Consider the following 20,161-nt stretch of genomic DNA (forward strand, 5'->3'; position numbering starts at 1 on the left):
ATATGTATGGATATGGGGACTGGGCTGAGATCAGTGGCTGATATCTTTCTTGATCACTCAAACTCCTCTTTATTTAACCTAGGCAGCTTCTCTCCCTTGGAGCTTGCTGATTTGGCTAGTCTGGGTAGTCAGCTTGCCTTGGGGAATCCCTCATTTCCACCTCCAGAGCTTTGGGATTAAATGGAGCTGTCCTGACCATGTGGTTTTTCTGTTTGTGTGTGTGTGTGTGTGTGTGTGTTTATTTTTCAAGACAGGGTTTTCTGTGTTCAGGTGGCTGTTTTATGTGGGTGCCGGAGAGGTAAACGCCAGTTGCCATACTTGCATGGGGTGCTCTTTAACTGCTGAGCTATGCACTCAGCCTCTTGACTCCCTCTGTGACAATTGTCACGCCTTTCCCTGTAGTCCCAGATGCCTTGAGCGAACAATGTCAGACAGACAGCCAGATGTCCCTCATGCTAGCAATGGCAGCTCTGAATTCTCCGTGGTGCTGTAAGGAAACTACATAGTAACCATAACTGCCTGCTGCCATGACAAAACTCTTGCTCCAGAAAGTTCCATAGCTTGGAAAACAGACTGCTTCAGCTACATTTATTTATTTGTTTATTTATCTATTTGTTTGTTTGTTTTTTATTTTATTTATTTTTTGCCAGTGGTGAACTCTTGACTACCTTGGATCCATTTTATCTAGACTAGACGGGTAGCACTTGCGTTGGCCCAGGAGAAGGCTTGTGATTCGTGCAGAGTCCTTCATTTGCATTGTGCACACAGTCCCTCGTTGCATGAAGAACATCTGCGATTATTGTCAAAACCCCCTTGCCACACCCTTTTCTGGATATGGATGTAAGCAGGTTGTTTGGCTCACTTTTTGAGTCTTTTGATGCTCCTCTGTGACATGAGGCCAAATAAATAGCTCCTTCCTGGGAGTCTTTTCTCACCCACTTGATTTTTACCCCTGTGATAGCTACCATGCTAATATGATGAGAAGACAGCAGAGATAAGTAGCAGAGGAGGTGACAATGGACCCTGCCCTAGCGGTGGTGGAAGCGGTGGCGGAAGCGGTGGCGGCACTAGTATTGCCAAGCGGAAGCAGCGGAAGAATTCCTAAGAGGGGCTGAGGAGAAATGGCAAAAAGCTGATGGAGAAGAAGGTGTGAAAAGCTGAAGATGAACACTGTGGGCCCTTTCTGTTAGAAGAGCTTCAGGAAGCTTTGAGACCTCACAGTCAAAGGTCTTAGATGTCATAGCACAAGAACTCTAACACTAGCCAATGTGGAGTGCTAAGGATCATGACATCTGAGGCCTAAGAGCATGACACTAGCCATCTATAACCACTTGTCTCTGAAGGACCAAGGGTCCTTGTCCCCAAACCCTGTTCAAGAATTCTTAACACAAGCAGATGTTACCTGATGCTGGAAGCTGAAAAATCACAATGCCTAGCTACCAAGTTCTAGGGCAAAAGCTCTGAGCAGTAAGCCACATTTCAGTCTCTAGACCACAATGTGTGACTGTGTCCCCCCCCAAAAACAAAAAAACAAAACAAAACAAAAAAAGAGATAGGAAAATGGAACTGAATTTACTTTTATGTATAAAAAGTAGATCCTGAGACCAGGCACCCTGTCCATACGCAGCAAGATACAAGCTGCAGCTTGCCTGGTTTCAACCCAGCTCAGTTGGATCCTGTCCTTTCTTGTCCTGGTAGGGGTTGTCAAGTCCCCTGCTTCGTCTGCTGTCATCATTGTGACAGGGTCTGCTGTCACCTTAGTTGCTGTGACTATCTGCTGCCTCCTCTGCTGTCTTCTCTTCACCTTAGCAGGTCAGCTTGTACTCCCAGCAGTAAAAATCTAGAGTGGATGAGAAAGACCGCTTTCTCATGGTCCTTAAGTTTCTGCCTTAAGCAGCAGATACCTGTCTCTCAGAGGTTGGAAGTATCAAGTCCCTGCTCTGACAGTGTGTCCTCTAATCCTGGACTCACAAGAGCTGGAACTATCTCCCACTATTCCTCTCTGAGTGAAGCAAGAGCCAGCTGATTGCTAGCATTCTGATGCGTTCACACTTTCTGATAAACACAGCAATTGCTCAGGAGCCTGCCCTTCCATTATTGCTTGTTCCTATTCAGGTCCCACCTTTGTTTGTGGGGCCATGCTTTTATCCATCTGTCCTGGAATCCTAGCTTTCTATAAGGACTTAACGCAGACATGGTCCAGCCTGCTGGACCACCGCAAACTAGCTGGACTATTTTATTATTTCATTTTATTTTTGATAGCATGGTCAGACAAATTACAATTTATTTGTAGTTGAGAACCGGTTGACGTAAGACATTTTGCTCACTCACTCTTCCTCTGCCTTTAGAGTACTGGTTCGCTAGAGTAGTTGATTTTTGTCAACACTGGCCATGGAACCTCGGATCACGTCATGCCACACGTATGCTCTCCTTCTCAGGGCAGCTAGAACCTTTCATGTAGTCCCCCCAAACCCTTGGACTTGTCTTCCTTTCTCATCTCCTCCACCACCATGCCTGACTGTGGTGATCAATTTTTAAGAACCATCTTATTTTATGTACTAGGAACATGGGAAAGGCTATGATGTAGAATGAATCACATATTGTTCTCTTCTTTAAGAAACCTTTAAATGTGAAAATTCAGTGAGAAACTGTGAAAGGTAAAGAATTAGTGTCTAGAAGGACTCAGTTTCATGGCTTTATTTAAGGAACAGGCCACTGAGAGTTTGGCCATGCTCCAGTGAGTATACAGGTAACACAAAGTGGACTGGGTTTTTTATCTTATTTTACTTTTGGGGAGGTCTCAGAAGGGGAGAACATGGAAGGACTGGGAAGAGATTGTGACTGGGGTACATGATATGAAACTCCAGAAAAATCAATAAAAAAATTTTTTTTTTTTGGCGGGGGGAGAATTAGTCTCTAGAGTCACTGAGTACATACCCAGGAAGAAATATTTGTTGATTCTAAGTCTTCTAAAGTTACTAAAGTATAAATTACTGTCTAATTTCCTAATCAAATTTCTGTAACACTGAGTCTCTAGGGACTTACACTTTATCATTGACTTTCCCTTGAAGTCGCTGTGTCTGATGAGTTACCAGACTACATGAAGCTCAGAGTGCTATCAGCCTTAACCCAAGTAGCTCCCTCGTAGCTCCCAACAACTGCTGTGTCCTTTCAGGACTTTCTAAATTTGCAAATTTAAAAAGTGTCTTATGTATATGATTGTTTGCCTGCATGTATGTATATGTACCATGTGTGTACAGTGCCCATGGGAGCTAGAAAGGGGCATCGTATCCCTGGAACTAGAGTTAAAGATGTTTGGTTGCTGCAGGTGCTAAGAACTGAATTTGGGTCTTCCACAAGAGCAGCACATGCTCCTATCTGCTAAGCCATCTCACCAGCACCATCCTTCCAGGCCTTTTCTGGTTACTTTCAGTCTTTATCAGGTTATTTCTACTGAAGACTTCATGCTGTATTCTGTACCCTACAGCTTGGTACTTAATACAAATGCATATTATCTAAAATTGCCATTATTTTGTGCATGTTTTATTTTGAAAAGTTTTATTTAGGATTACAAATGCGTATACTTTTCTTTGCTGGAATTCATATAAAAAGTCAGAGCACACAGTAGATGTTCACAGAAAGTTGTCGGTTATTTTGTAAAGTTTGGTACCACAGATCTCATTGAAGGGATCCTGAATGACAGCTGGATTTGTGAGACTTTCTGTGACTTTTGTGTATGTATGCTTGTTCAAACAGATGTTTATGTTTCAAAATTCAGGTTAAATCTCCTGAGAAAATAGATGCATTCTACATCACCATGCAGGAAAAGAAAGCATTATTATACTTTATAAGTATTTCTCCAACAGTGGTTATAGAAACAAAGAGAACAAATGTATCTTTAAAAGTAATTACTTTCCAACGCAATTAGGTTTTCAAATTATTTTAAAATCAAGGTTTTAGAGTGCCCTTGGCTTACATAAATCCAAGTGAGCTTTTTTTGTTAATTGCCTCCTAAACGTTTCATTTGGGCACAAGTCTGTTGCTGGAATTAATTTGATTACATAATGTATGAAAAGCAGCTTTTGTTTTTCTATTTAATTTAATTCAAAAGAAAGTCAACTGAAAGGTAGAAAAAATGGAGGCAGTTAGCTTCCGGCCAGGGCAGAAACTCATGTGTGCGGCTCCACACTTGCTCCGTGCTTCTCACCTTGGAGCTCGTTCTGTATGCCACTCTCATGCACATCCTGCTGTACTGTCAGTGGTGGAACACCACCTCTGTGCCTGAACATCCTGTGACAATGTGGATTAGAAGGGTTTCCCTCTTAACACTGTTGAGAACTCTCGGGTTCTCTTCACATGGCTAGTTTGTTAGTATTTCTTTCTCCAGCGCTCTCAGAGCCTCTTGAATTCCCTCCATACTTGTGAACAGTCCAGTTCTGGCCCTTGCTTGACAACCCCCACCCAGGAACATAAAAAGGACACGATCCCACTGTCACTTGCTGCACACAGGTAGGATGCTTGGTCTCAGGATCTGCCTCTTGTTGTTGGCCTCAATGATGAGATCTTATTTATTTAAAATTTTTATTGGTTCTTTGCGAATTTCACATCCTGCACCCCAATCCCACTCATCTCCCCACCCTTCCATATTAATCCTTTACCCTTGCAACCTCCCACCTTCTAAAGAAAACAAAAAATAAAAATAAAAAATAAGAAAGAACATCTCACCACAGAAGCTGCGTTAGTGTCAAGGAGCGTCACACAGTCCACCCTTTTGTCAACACGGCTTTACTCACAGATGTTCATTGCAGTGAGTCATGGCTGTGGTTCGAGGCCTCTGGCTCCTCACTGGGATTCCTCTCAGATGTCCTGTTGTCGTCGTGTGTCATGGGATTTCTGTAGGAAATTTGGTTCTGCAGGACCAACCTCTTCACACACTCCAGCAGTTCACAAAAGGCTAGATGTTGGGGTGGGCCAGCTCACAGCCCTGGATCTGGGGCTGGGTGGGAACTGAGTGTGCCAGCCTGCCTGGTCTCCTGCACCTGTGCCACCAGGGCCGGAAGTTCTGGTTTGCCCGGTTGAGGGGTTGGGCCAGCTCTCTTGCACCCACACCACCAGGGCCACAGGATCTACCTTTTATAAGCAAAAGTAAATTCCGTTCTATTTTCTTATCTCTTTAATGTGTGTGTTTTGGGACACAGTCACACATTGTGGTTCAAGGACTGAAATGTGGTGATCCTCCTGCCTCAGACTCCTGAGTACTGGGATTTCACGTGGGCCACCACACTTGGCTTTTCATTTGTTAAAAAGATTTATTTTTATGTGTATGTATGTGTGTGTCATATGTGTGCAGGTACCTGAAGATGTCAGGAGAGTGTGTTATGTTGACTCTCCCGGAGCTGTAGTTAAAAGTGATTATGAACTGCCTGATATGCTTACTGGAAACTGAATCCTGGTTTATAAAAGATCAGCAAGTTAAGTGTTCTTAACTGTTGAACCATCTCTCGGGTCCTAGCTTTCTTATTTCTTGATGGATGTTTAAACTGAGTAGTACATTGCCAGATAAGGGTACTACTTGAGAAGAGGGTTGATGAAAGTATAATATATTTCATAGATTATTAATATAATGATATCAATATATGTAATAGTAAATAATTTTAAATACTCAGCACACAGATAGTTTGACTGAGAAGACAGAACATAAAATTTCCTTATATCATTTAATATTAAAAACCCCCATAATAAAAACATAAAGTCTGCACACTTTATAACCAACATCCTGGTTCTTTAAAAACATAAATGTCATAAAATTTTTTAAAGAAAAGAATGTGTGTGTTTCCAGTTAAACACTAAAGTTTATATGACAGTTTGGTACAATATGAAATTCTAGGTAGATCTATATTGATAAAGAAAAGATGCTGTAAATTTTACTACTGGAATAATTTGATTATTTTTATTCATGCTTCTGTAATTAGAGAATATTTCATTAGTCTAAATTTGGAGGTATGATAATGCTATGGCCCCTGATCTTAGAAAATAATGTTTGGATGTATTTAGCAATAATATGCACTGGCAGATAAAGTTTATTTTAAAATGGTTCTGGAAGGAGAAAATTGTGCATGTGCTGACCCACACGTATGCGTGTGTCCGAGCTTGGTGCTGCAGAGCTTGGTGCTGCGGCAGTGGTTTTTTCCTAACATCTTTTTACATTCAATGATATATGAATATCATGGCTTCTGCCACACCGTTGTTCTTCTGGGTGCATTCTCATTGTGACCTCCTCCTTCTCTGCTTTTCTTTTATCCATCTCATCTTGAGCTACCTGCGATGTTGTTGCTGTTGTTGTTTTCTTTCCAAGCAATGAGTAAAACTGTCATTGAGGTAACCTAGGAAGCATAAATACATGCTACTTCCTATCCCCAGTAGAACTGTCAAGAAAGTAAGGAAGTATTTGTACAATTTCATGACCTCCCTTACTTAGCCTTTACTGGGGCACAAGGCTCATATTCAGGCTCTAAACTATAAACTATGTTACAGAAGAGTAAGATTCCCTAGCCAAGGTACTTAGAGCTCATTCGAAATATTTAAGAGTTGGAAAAGTATCTTGGATAATCTGTGACAACTGAAGCTATTCCAGGAGTATCACGGAAGATAAATCCAGGCAGAGATTTCCTTTGTGTTATCGTCCTAGAACAAATAGAATGGGCCGTCATGGAAAAAGTGAGACATTATCTTGAGAAATTTGAGTTTTGATAATCTCACTTAACTCTGATGTCTTATGACGGGGAAACCTGTTGGCTGGCTCTGCTGGAAGAACATAAGGCTGAAATACGAAGCAGAGCCCGGCGCTGCTCAGTTGGCAGAGTGCCTGCCTGCTGCACACAAGGCCCTGCTTCAGTCCTCAGCACGGTGTGAATGAGATTCGGTGGCACACACCTGCGGTCCCATCCAGCCTTTGGAAGGTACAGGCAGGATGGTGAGGTCGAGATCTTTGGCTCTCTTGCCAGTTTGAGGCCAGCCTGGCCTGTCTGAGACCCTGTCTATACAAAAACAAAACCCGTTATCTTTTTATAAGATGTATCTGATCCTAACAATGAAAACAACCCCTCCCAAAACACCCGGCACAATGTGGGTCAGTGAGATGGCTCAGTGGGCAAAAGGGCTTGCCACTAAGTCAGATGACCTGCATTCAACGCCTTGGACCCACATGATAGAAGGAGAGAATCAAACTGGCTTCTGCAGTTTGTCTTCTGACATCTGCTTGCATGCTGTCACATGCTCTCCTTTCCAATAAATAACGTGTATATACATTTAATTACTGACGATAAGGGCTGGGAAGGTGGGTGAGCTGGGGAAGTGCTTCCTGTACAAGCACGAGGATGCGAATTGGGGTCACATAAAAGCCACTGTCTACAATCCCAGCACTTGGGGAGGTCAGAGACAGGCAGATCATGGAAACGCTGAGCTGCCAGTTGTACCAAATCGGTGAGCTTCCACAGTGAGAAGTGCTATCTTCAAAACATAAGATGGGAACAGCAAAGGCACCTGGTGCCAACCTTCAGCCCCACACCCATACCCACAGCCAAGGGCACCCACAGGCGCACACATGCATATACTGAACAAACAAAAACCTCAGTGGATATTATTTTGTAAGCTTGCAAAGTAATAGCCATTGTTTGGCAGTTTATTAGTAGTGAGGCCCTTCTGGTGACCCGTTCCTAGCATAGAAAGAGAAAGGGCAGCTGTGCCTAGAGTTTGTCTGATAGGCACAAAATAAAAGGTCTAGACTAAAGTAAATAAACTATAATTAATACAAAAAAATAAAAATTTAATTTAAAAAAAAAAAAAGGTCTAGACTTCCCAGAAAGCCATACCCTGGATGAGCAGCGGTGAGAAATGTCCACTCCTGACTGCCCCGTTTGGCCTTTCACTAGCCAGAGGTAAATGGACAAAGGCTTGGCAGCACAAGGGTTAGGAGTGTCACTGTGGCCAATGAAGAGAAGGTACAACTGAGAGCCCCTCTCTGGATCTGGATTACACTTCCGTCTCTGGTTTTTGTTGTTGCTGTTGGTGGTGGTGGTAGTGGTGATGGTAGTGGGTTTGTTGTTTTTTTTTTAATTTTGTATTGATTCTTTGTGAATTTCACAGTATGCACCACTATCCCACTCATCTCTCTGTCCCTCCACATCAGCCCTTCACCCTTGCAACCACTCTGCCAAAAGAAAACAAAAAAATAAATAAAATAAAATAAAAACAACAAAGAGAGAGAAATACAAAACATCTCAGTGTGGAAGCCGAGGTGTGTCACACAGAGTAGCCTTTTGTCCAAAGAGCTTTACGTGCAGACATCCATTACAGTGACAGGCACGTGTTTGTGGAGGCTTAGGGTTAGACTTGGTGTCTCTCACTAATGGCAGGGTCTTCCTCTGAGCCTGGCTCTCATAGATGCTTCTAGCCTGGCCAGTCAGTTTCAGGGGTCCACTGTCTCCCCACCCCTCTCCACGTGACTCTTCATTTATAAGATAATTTGTACTGATGAGATTGCCCCATGGGTAGAGGCCCTTGCCAATGAGCCTGATGACCTGGGTTTGATCCCTGGGTCCCACCAGGCGGAAGGAGAGAACCAACTCCCCAGAGTTGTCCTCTGAACTCTATACATGTGCCAAGGCATTTGTCCCCCCCATGATAAAATAAATAAACAAGATAAATAACTTATACAAACTATAACTTAATAATGGGGGTAGTATTCATTTGTTGCACTGGCACACTTTTACTATTCTAAGTTTTTAGATGTATATTTTAATACTTATTTCCTGGAAGATTACTAATATATTCAATACGAGTGCATGCTTCTTTATGCAACATATCTTCAGAATTAGACATTTGGTTTTATCACTACATGGGCTTTAGTAGAAAGAAAACATAGAAGACTAAAAAAGCTGACACAACTTCAATCCTTTTTGTTGTTGTTAGTGATTTTGGCCAAAATGGCTTGCCTGTGTATAGATTAGGCTGAGATTTCATGATGGTCTTTTCCACTCATTTTCAGCTCTGTCGTCATGGTGAGTTAGTAGCACTTGAACAAACAAAGGTAGTTGTACCATACCCAGATGTTTACAGAGGTAAGCAGCAGCCAGTTATGGCCCTCAGTTGTTGCTTACTGGCCTCTGCAATAGAGGTTAGGTTGAAATAATGCTTACTACTCTAATGTTCATGTATTTTGGTAACATAAATCTTATTCTTTCTAATTCATTGTTTTAATTCCAACCTCCCTTTTAATTTCCCTTACTTAGTATTTTGAATGCTACAGTGCTTTTCTATTTCTAGCTTCTTGTCTAGGCTGGCAGCCTCTTGTATCTTTCCAGCCTTGTTACCAAGCTTTCTCCAATTAATCAAACACTGAGTTTCAGGAGAGGATGGTGGCAAATGACGAGCATGCTGGATGTTAAGAGCACAGCCTTTCATCAGTGGTGTTTGAGAGAGATGTGTTAACGGATGCAGGACTTACCTGACATCACTCATCAAAGGCGGAGTGGAAATTAATTGTTAGAAGGAAGATTATTTCAGTAAACCATTGATGAGGAGACAGTCTCATATTGCTTCCCTCTCCTGTTTTATTCTCAAAGTAGGGACTCTTGTCAAGGGGCTACTAACTTTTAAGATCATCTCTTGGAACAAAGCACTAAAGTTGTGGTTTGGTTCTCTTGGAAGTCTGTCTCTTTCATATCTATTTTCTTTCCTTTTTAAAAAAAATAATTTGTTTATGTACATTTTATGTGCAGTGGTGGTTAGCCTGTGGGTATATCTATGTGAGGTTGTCAAGTCTTGGCATTGCATACAGTGGTAAGCTGCCATGTGCAGGTGCTGGGAATTGAACCCAGGTCCTCTGAAAGAAAAATTGGTGCTCTGAACCGCTGAGCCATCTTCTTCCATGTGCTTAGTAAGATAAAGTTGGGCTCGGAGCAGAAATGCCCTAGGAGAGCCTGTGGCCTGTATTCTGCATCCATCTTGCACTAATAGGTATCCTGACCAGTAGGCATCTCTTTGGCTTTCTTTTATCTTTTCTCTTTCCTTTTCTTCTCATGTTCTTTTTCTCGTTCACTTTTCCTTTTTGTCTCTTTAGAACAAGCCTTGCCGTGTATCACTGGCTACTCTGATACTCACCTTTTTAAGTTCATGGCTGCTTCTTGGCCGTAGCCTTTTGACTGTTAGGATGAGTGGCATGTGCCACCATGCCCAGCCTGGCCATTCAGATGAGACAAAGCCAGTGTTCTTCCTCATCTCACATTCGGTGTGGTTTGCAATAGTCACCTCCATGCAGCACAAAATACATAGATTTCTCCAAGGTCTATAATTCAGACCAATTTTGACACTCTCAACCTGCAGGTGACATTAGATCTCAAGGACTGAGAGTTCAGTCCGCTTCAGATGCCCTGGGGAGCTCCAGAGCATAGGAGTGACCTGGGGACAGGAAACTGACCCTATGTCCTTTGAACCCAGTGGTACTGGAGCGTCCTCAAATTGCAGAGGCCCAGCCCAAGTCAGGTTTAAATTGTGTAAGTGACGTCTCAAAGAACAAGAGAAATTTAGATTCACTCACTAGTTTAGAACCCAGCAGATTTTAGTCATTGTCAATAAGATAGTTCTAAACTCTTAACAAAAATAAATTATAAAGAATCTAGAAAAGGGAATTTCTAACATTTATGTATTTAAATAGGTCCTTTAACACATAAAGAGGGCCCTGGGGAACCATAGTATCTAGAGCTTCATGTACGTGAATGTGTCATATAAGGACATGATGCAAGGTGGGTCCTTACCTGAGATTTTACTCCCTCTCTCATCTGCAGCCCCCACTATTCTGGCCTGGATTGTGCGGAGAACAACCATCTCTGGTCAAGTGGCCTTTGTTGTTACTTTTTTCCTTTCATTTATGGCACATTATTCTTAATTTTGAATGCTTTTTTCAGAGAAAGAGGGAGAGAGAAAGAGGCAGAAAGACTGACTTTCTGTGTAGTCCAAGGTTACCTGTGTTTGTAGTGACCTTCTATCCTTCTGTCTTAGCCTCCTGAGTGCTAGGATTATAAGTGTGCATTTTCGTAAATGAGTGACTTTGAATGTTTTAAAGTTACAGTTTGAAAGTCTGTGCAAGGGTAGAATTTGCAAAGCAAATCAATCTGTGGGCACAAAAAAAAAAAAGCCTGATGTTTCAATGTGTAATAGTTACCAGAAATAATATATGCATGGAAAAAAAAATCAATCCAAATGGAAGAATTAAGATGTAAAAGAATATGTGCTGAATTTTTCTCCCTTCTTCAAAACCATGTAGGTAATATATGCTTTGAATACTAAAAATGATGAGCATGAGTCTGCAATTCAGGCCCTCAAAGATGCTCATGAAGAAGAAATCCAACAAATTCTTGCAGAAACAAGAGAAAAAATACTGCTATATAAAAGCAAGGTAACTGAAGAGTTAGACCTTAAGAGAAAGATTCAAGTTTTGGAAGCCTCTTTAGAAGATCACATGAAGATGCGGCAGCAGGCTTTGACAGAGTTTGAGGCCTATAAGCACAGAGTTGAGGACATACAACTTTGTGCAGAGGCCCAGCATGTCCAGCGCATAGTAACCATGTCTCGGGAGGTCGAAGAGATTAGGAGGAAATTTGAAGAAAAGTTGCGGAGCTTTGGGCAGCTCCAGGTTCAATTTGAAAAGGACAAACGGTCAGCCCTGGAAGATTTGAGAAGCACTCACAGACGGGAAGTCCAAGAGCTGTTGAAGTCACAGCAGGACCACAGTACCTCAGTGAGCAGGGGCCAGGAGAAAGCTGAGGAACTGCACAGGATGGAGGTACAGGCCTTGAACAACACCCTGGAAGAGCTGAGGCTTGAAAAGAAAAAGCTTATTGAGGATTATGAGGGCAAGCTGAACAAAGCTCAGACGTTTTATGAGCGTGAGCTTGATAATTTGAAAAGGTCACAACTCTTCACAGCCGAAAGCCTGCAGGCCAGCAGGGACAAGGAGGCTGATCTTCGTAAGGAGTTCCAGGGGCAAGAAGCCATCTTAAGAAAAACCATAGGAAAATTGAAGACTGAGCTGCAGATGGTGCAGGATGAAGCCAGCAGTCTTCTTGACAAATGCCAGAAGCTGCAGATGGCACTGGCCGCAGCAGAGAACAATGTGCAGGTGAGTGGATGTGGGCCATCTGGTTCTTTTCTTTCTCTACATGTGGGTAGTGTGTGAGCATGTGTGTTTATGTGTTAATGTGTATGTTCGTGTGTGCATATATGAGTGTGGAAACCTGACATCGACATTGGGTGTTTTCTCAGGTTGCGATCTCTCCACTGTCTATGTTAAGGCAGAGTCTTTTGCTGAAACCAGAGGACTTCATTTGCCATTTCAGCTATTCAGGCTGGCCAGCTTGCTCCAGGGCTTCCCGGCCTCTGCCTCCCTAGCTCTGGCATTGCAGGTGGCTACCATGCTCACCAGCTCTAACTGGGTTCAGGAGATTTTTCTGGATAGTAGACTTTTAACCACTTTAAAAACTTTATTCTGCGGCTGGAGAGATGACTCAGATGTGAAGAGCAAGAGGTCCTGAGTTCAATTCTCAGCAACCATGTGGTGGCTCACAACCATCTATAATGAGATCTGGTGCTCTCTTCTGGCCTGCAGTCACACATGCAGGCTGAAAACCGCATAATAAATAAATCAGTCCTTAAAAAAAAAAAAAAAAACAAAACAGGACAGGGGAAGAGAAATCACCTGGAATCCTGTTTGAGGAAACAACTATTAAAAAAAAAAAAAAAAAAAAAAACTGAATTTGAATTTGTTTATTTTATAGGTATGGGTGTTTTACCTACATGTATCTATTATGGATGGTTGTAAGCCACCATGTGGGTGCTTTGGAACTGAACCCAAGTTCTCTGCAAGGGCGGGAAGTACTCTTAACTTCCTACTCAGCCTTACCTACTTTTCTTTTACATATTAATTTCTTGATTTGGAGACGAGCAGTGGATGGCTTTAGGATCAGCTGTTTATGTTCATACTACTTTAAGGCCCTTTCTCTATTTTTTTTCTTTGCCTTTATGAGGAAAAAAAAAATTGAAAGTGTAATTTTTTATTACCTTTTTTGGTTATAAGTTCAGGTATAAAGTGCCCAGAAAGCCAAGTTTAAAACCCTATTGCTACTATGAATGGATTTCACTTAAACAGCTTACTAGTATTTTTCACCTGGGAGAGCTTAGGGATTAATTGTGCTTTCCTTTTTCTCTTTGTTAAGGATGGTCTGCCTCATTTTTTGGTGTTTTAGGCATTTAACGAGGACATTATTGCTTTTAAAAGTGAAATTTAACAAGAGATAGCCCATGTGTAGAAAAGATGCCGAAACTACAGGTTTTGTTGTACTAATGCTCCACACATACTAACACAATCTGGAGGCAGAGAGTGCTGCTTCCAGGAAATGGAGAGGGCTGCTTCCAGGAAATGGAGAAGGCTGCTTCCAGGAAGCAGCCTGTGCTTCCCAGCTGTGTTAGTAACTGCAGGGCTCTGGAGTACATTGGGCAGAGTAGAAAACAGACTTCCCTAGCTGGGTCATGTGACTTAAAATGTCAGGTTCTGTTACCTCATCTTACAGATTTAAAACTAAGTAGTTCTAGTTTACACAGAAATTTCTGGTAAGAGAACAGTGGTGCTTGCAACTTAAATAAATTATTTAGCTTAATATCATGCTTGCATTTTGATTGTGGCTATATGATCTTTCTTAGGTTCTTCAAAAACAGCTTGATGATGCCAAGGAGGGAGAAATGGCCTTGCTGAGCAAACACAAGGAAGTGGAGAGTGAGCTAGCAGCTGCCCGGGAGCGTTTACAAGAGCAAGCTTCAGATATTGTCCTCAAAGCTAGTATGTCTACCCATAGCTTGGCCCAGGGCTCCACTAAATCCAGCACTGTATCTGAATATTTTGAAGTTCATCTAATTGGAATATTTACCTTTCCTCCTAAAATTTTGAAATTATTTAGACTTTTTAATTTTAAAAGTCTTTAATATCTTCCTGAGTAATTGTAACAATGGAATGATGAGACTGTCAAGAGCTGTGGGGTGCAGCACCCTCCCCTGTAGCAGTCTGTGGGTTTTCTGTTTTAGGAACCCCACCAACGTTAAGCCAGGTCTTTGACTTCATCTCAGAAAGGATTATCTGGATGAGGCAGTTTGAATCAGAATTGTTGTCCTGAAGGGATCTTTAACGTAGATTTAAACCCAGAGTCAGCAGAAAAGGGTGATTACTGAACAAATAAGACAGGCCTGCATGTGGGTGTGTGCTTCTCAGGGAGACCTGAATTTTGCTGGCTTTACAGTAGCCATGTTTAAGATGCTGGTGCGTTTTCAGGGAGTTCTAGGGTATTCCAAGCTAGGATTTTAGCCGGGGTAACATCCCCAATTACAGGAAACATTTACTGTCAACAAGAGTTGATAGCCTAGTTTGTGAGATTTCCAGAATATCAGCGGAAGACAAATGACCAAATTCAGAGTTAGGTATGCTCAGGTCTTAATGGTTTGTTGCTGCCTTTACATTCGTGTTTGGGAATATCCTTGTGTAAAAGGAGCATTGTTTCTGTGTAAGCAGCTTTTACAACACTGTTAATTGCACTGGGATGCTTGAGTTTCAGTTGTTGAGAGACCTCACCTGAGCTTGTGACCAAGTGACTCCTTTTCATCATCTTGTCCCCTTTCTTTCTATCCAGCCTCAAGATGCCTCATGTTTTTTTGTTGTTGTTGTTGTTGTTTGTTTGATTGTTTTAGGAGTATATTTTTATAGAATAAATTCCTGACACAAAAATGAGCCATTTATTCTTTTCTATTCTCCCTCTGTCTGTGTGTCTGTCTGTCTGTGGAAGAATTTGTACGTAGAGAACAAAGGTGAGCTCACCCAGGACAGCTGAGTCATCTGCTGTGGCACTGTCCTTCATTTCATAGCCCTTAGTAGAAAGATGCTGATCCAGGGTAAAGTCTGGAGTTGCTTTTTATCTAAGTGGATAGTGTATCTAGTGAAACTGTTCCAAGACCACCTTTAATTTTGATGGGCTCACTGGTGAATTTGCTTTCCCATAAACTAGTCATTTTTAATGACCCCCAGCACGCATCAGAGTCATGCAGGCAGTTTGTGAGCCCACAGATGCTTGGCCCACCCTCAGGCTTTCCCACTCACTGGGCTGCCGTAGGCTGTGTCTGACTAGAGTTCCCAGTGAGTCTGGGGCTGTTTGTCCAGGGTTCTTTGAAAATCTCTGCTGTAAATGATGCTTTCTATGAAAATCTGTTCCACACTCATGTCTCTTCCTTTATCTGTACCTTCCCTGCACCCATTTTAAAATAAATCTTCTTTTCATTCTTTCACAGTTTCAAATATGTAAACAATATGTCTTGATCATATCCAGCCCAACTATCCATCCAGTACCACCATTCAGTTTACTGTCATTTGTTTTTTCTTCCTTCCTTTCTTTGTTTTGTTTGCTTGGGGTTTATTTTTGGTTTTTTTGAGACAGGGTTCCTCTGTGTAGTCTTGGCTGTCCTGGACTCACTTTGTAGACCAGGCTGACCCCAAACTCACAGAGATCTACCTGTCTGTCTCCCGAGTGCTGGAACTAAAAGTGTGCTCCACCATCACCCAGCTATTTTATTTTTTCATAAGCTTGCCCTCCTCTGTTTTTCAATCTAGTCTTTATCTAACACAAATTCAATTGAAACTCAACTGCTATCTGCCGCCTTTATTCCCTGCACACAGATTCTTCCGGATATAGATACAGACAGAGACAAAGATACAGACAGAGAGAGACAGAGACAACAGAGAGGGAGTGGGGAAGGGGAGAGAAAATACAGTAAATGACTCATTTTCATCTTGTAGTGTTAGTGTGTCCTCTTTTTCCTCAGTTACTCCCAGGGACGTTTTTGTGAGCTACTGAGGTGTTGTTTCTACTTCAATTTATTTACCTTGCAGCTTCCTTTTTTGTAAAAAATCAAAACAGTACCAGGGATCGACATCAGTGGTATAAAAATGGACTTTCTATTCTGAAGGATTATAATTGGCTGAGGCATTCCCATGGTGACTATTTCCCTTTGTCTAATGAGGAAGCCAAAGAGAAAGTTGTGGAGCACTCAGGCATGAAAGACTGTTGTTAGAGACACACTCTCCTATCAGTAGACTTAGACATTAAGGAGTTTTTCTTGGTGGGGGCGGTTTCTAGGTCATATTGGAATGCTTCAAGCAACTCAGTTGACCCAAGAAGTTACAATTAAAGATTTAGAATCGGAAAAATCCAGAGCCAATGAGCGATTATGTCAGCTTGAAGAGGAAAGAGCTCTTCTGCAGAGCAGAACGCAGAGTCTGGATGAAGAGCAGAGGCAGCAGGTGCTGGAGCTGGAGAAGGTATGGTGGACACTGCAGCACAGGAAGGGACTTCAAACCCTGGGTCCTGTGCGGCAGGAGCCATGCATTTCTTAGCCTAGTTTGTGTTTGTTTGTTTTTGAGAAAATTAGGTTTAAAGGTAGGCTACATAATTTTATGTATGCATTCCAGATATTTGGGTTAGAACCTATCTTATTTAAAAAAGTAAGAATTTCAATTTATTTTTAAGCCAGAATTGAGTTAACGCTTACTGCAGTGGGATTTTTACTATGTATCATATTACACATACTTTTTAAATAAATGAAATATGTTATTGCACATGTCCCTAGGAGCCTTTTTTCTTTTTTTCCTTTCCCCCTCCCCCACTTCCTTCTTATACCTCTGCTTTGTTTTTGTTTTGTTTTTTTGAGCTGAGAATGCAACCCAGGGCCTTACCTGTGCTAGGGAAACGTTCTGTTTCTGGACTCTATTCCCGGGCTCTTCTCACTTTGTTTGTGAGACAGGGTCTCCGTAGGTCTCAGCTAAGGCTGTCCCTCACTAAACATGAAACTTCACGTCGCCTCCCCAATAGCTAAGACTACAGGCTCTAACACGATATCTAGAACCTAGGAAATTTTTAACAAAAGGAAAAAAAACGATAACAGATATCGAGTTATGGAAATTCTTACAGCAGCATCGTGGTTTTCCAGATTAAACATAATGTGTGGCCTGGACCACAGCTGCTGCTTACAGAGAGTCTCATAGAAAGCCATGTATTGTTTCTCCCACAAAACAAGCAAGAGTTTCTGTTACTCTCTCCCTTCTCCTTTCAATACCTAAATATATTTAGAAGTATCGGTTGTTGCCATGTACTCACTCCTGTTCACTCTTTAACCTGACACTCCCTTCTCTTACCACCATGCCATAGAAGCTGGGTTTGCCTCAGTCTCTCAGTCTGAATTTGTCACAGGACTTGGTGCATCTTACATCTTCCTGTTTGTACCTCCCCCCCACACCCTCACAGTTAGCAGTGGTATTTCACATCCTCTCGTTTCTCTTCTGCCTTTTTGACCTTCACATGTCTTGTGCATTTTCCAGCTCTACCCACCACATTCCCATTGATTTTCCTAACAATAAAAAAGCAATTACTATTTGAAATCTTACACATGAATGTTTTGTAATGTGCTCTGTTCAAATCCTTCTCCTCCCAGCTCCTTCCAAACCTCTACTACTTTTTCTTCCCAAATTGTTAAGCTTTTTCTAAACCCACTGAGTCCACTTTTACTGCTCCCATCCACTGGAACTTGGGCAGCCTATTAAGAACTAAGCCCAAAGAAAACTGTCTTTTTCCCCTACAAGCCATTCAGTTGTAGCTCCTCAGCCAGAAGAGGGATTTTGTGAGCCCCTTCCCCAGTCATGCTAAGATTTTGGCTCCTTAGTCCTATAAAGGCCTTGGGCGTCTGCCATAGCCCCTATATGTTCATGTTTGCAATGGTCCTGTAATGGCCAAAAAACACTTGTTTCAAAGCAGTCCTCCATCTCTGACTCTTGTGGTCTTTCTTATTCTTCGTCTGAGATGACTCCTGAGCCTCGAGGGGTCCGGGGGAGGGTAGGGAGTGTGGTACAGATATCCCGTGTAGGATTGGGCCCTCCAGAGCCTCTTATTCTCTGCACTTTGACCAAATGTGAATTTCTATAGTAATCCCATCTGCTGCAAAAAGAAGCTTCACTGCTGAGAACTGAGAGCTGCAGTGACCCACAGGTGTAAGTATTTGGGAGACAGTCTAATACACTGTTAATTGAACAGACTAATAGTAGTAGGTTTTCCCCTAGGGCCTATCACCCTAGGCCCAGATGACACTACCAGACATGAGTTCTGCCTTGTAGAACAGGTCTTCTGTCCAATGAGAAAGCAATTGGTTGCTCCCCAAACATCCCTGCCATCATCACTATTGCTCTAAGCTATGCGCCAGAACTTGATGTAAGACCCTGCAGCTCAAGACACCGTGGGCTTGAGTCATAGGACATGGAGAAATCAAGCTGGTACTCACCAGGAAGTTTCATCCCTGCTGGCTAGCTTTCATGGAAGCTAGAAAGTGTTATGCTTGCCACCAGGGGAGAAAAGTAACCGATACCATTACCCAGCCGTGAACCCTGCAAGCTACAATAACCTTCCTGGTAAGACATGCCCAGGGTCTTCGTTTATTCCATATGCTCATCTATTCCAGTAACAAGTGCCATGTTTACTGATAGTTGAAAACCTGTCATTAACAGCGAGATCTTTTCCCTTGAGTCTTACTTATATGTTTTACTTTCTGCTCAATGTCTCTATTTATGGTTTTGATAAACATGCCATTGCAATATGCTCAGAACTTTCCTTCCCTTATTTGTATTTCCTCCCTTGTTTATTGTATTCTTCACTTGACCTAGTCACAGGGGTTATTCTTGATTTCTTTCTTCCAGCCTCCTTACCTGTTAAGTCCTATTGGTTCTGTTCACCTCATATATTTTTATTCCATCCTCCTCTCTTTACACTCATTCACAGATCATAAGTTTAAGTAAGTGTCATTGCTTGTCGGGATGGTAATGACAACCTCCTAGCTGGTCTCCTTAGCCTATAACAAAGATGGCAAGGCAACTGTTATACATATATAAATGTATATGTATATATAATACCATGCACATATGTGTATTCATATACGTATATAGTCAAGTTTTTAGTATAAAGACTCCATTTCATTATTTGACTCCTGCTTGTTTCTGAGGCCTGTCACTCTTGCCTCAGTATTCCTAGGATTATATAGCCTAGGCTAACTTGTGTGTATTAGATATACTAGGCCTTCTGTCTCCCTGCATCTGCCTCCTGGTTAACTACTTTTTATCTTTCAAATTCTGAAAAGCAATTGAAATGGTTATGAATCTGTGCTTTTGACAAAAGACATAGATAAGACTTCTTTAGATGCCTTCTAGGCTCAGGAGAGAACATGTCATTGCCAGCTTTGTATTTTCTCTTCCCAAATTGATTCATTCTCGCTCTCTTTTTTCTTTTTCTTTCTCCTTCTTCCTCCCTCCTTCTCTTGTCTGTCTGTGTCTGCCCCCACACACACACTCACACTTCTACCCACCCAGGTTGCTCCCTTTCCTGTACTGTCTAGTAACACACAATAGATACCCTTTTGTAGAACTCATAAAACTGTATTGCCAATGTCTTTTTACTTCCTTTCATCGGTAGACTGTGATTGGTGAAAAGGCACATAATTGACACCCCAGTTGTACTTAATATTATTTGAGTAGTTACTGGGTAAGCTATTTTGTGTACTGCATAAAAATCCTCAAGTTTACCTTTGTACCAACCCACATTTGGTTCTAATATAGCAAGTTTTTCTTTTCTTTTTTTTTAATTTTATTTTTCTTTTTAGTTACATTTTGTTAACCCTGTGTCCCCGCTGTATCCCGCTCCCTCATTCCCTCCCCAACCCCACACTCCCTCCCTGGTCTCCTCCCTGCCCCTTCCCAAGTCCACTGATAGGGAAGGACCTCCTCCCCTTTCATTTGACCCTGTTTTATCAGGTATCTTCAGGGCTGGCTGTAGAGTCCTCCTCTGTTTTGTTTTTTTTTTTTTTTCTTATTTAACTATTAAACTCTTTTGTTCTGCCTCAGGCACCTTGTCACAATCTGAGAACACCAACTGTAAGGTTTCAAAGTCTATCTCCCAAAGCAATTAGTTCATTCCCATCTACAGATGTCTAAGGCAGTCAGATACTGGTAGCACTAATGAAAAATGCAGTTGCC

At 41.9% G+C, this 20,161-nt stretch overlaps 1 protein-coding gene across 11 annotated transcripts in view; it reads left to right on the plus strand.

The window, feature by feature from the left end:
- The window catches only part of Fam184a (family with sequence similarity 184 member A), a 108,101-nt gene that overhangs the window by 28,603 nt on the left and 59,337 nt on the right, over positions 1-20,161 (plus strand). For all 11 annotated transcript variants that reach the window (XR_009587876.1, XM_060373185.1, XM_060373184.1 and 8 more), the window contains exons 2-4: positions 11,324-12,178; positions 13,756-13,891; positions 16,230-16,411. Coding sequence is in view for 10 of the 11 variants with exons in the window: in XM_060373176.1 (XP_060229159.1) it covers positions 11,324-12,178; positions 13,756-13,891; positions 16,230-16,411 (1,173 nt within the window). In the remaining variant the exon portion in view is untranslated. The remainder of the gene's footprint in view (positions 1-11,323; positions 12,179-13,755; positions 13,892-16,229; positions 16,412-20,161) is intronic.

The sequence above is a fragment of the Meriones unguiculatus genome, chromosome 20, assembly GCF_030254825.1.
Source record: "Meriones unguiculatus strain TT.TT164.6M chromosome 20, Bangor_MerUng_6.1, whole genome shotgun sequence".
Classification (NCBI taxonomy): domain Eukaryota; kingdom Metazoa; phylum Chordata; class Mammalia; order Rodentia; family Muridae; genus Meriones; species Meriones unguiculatus.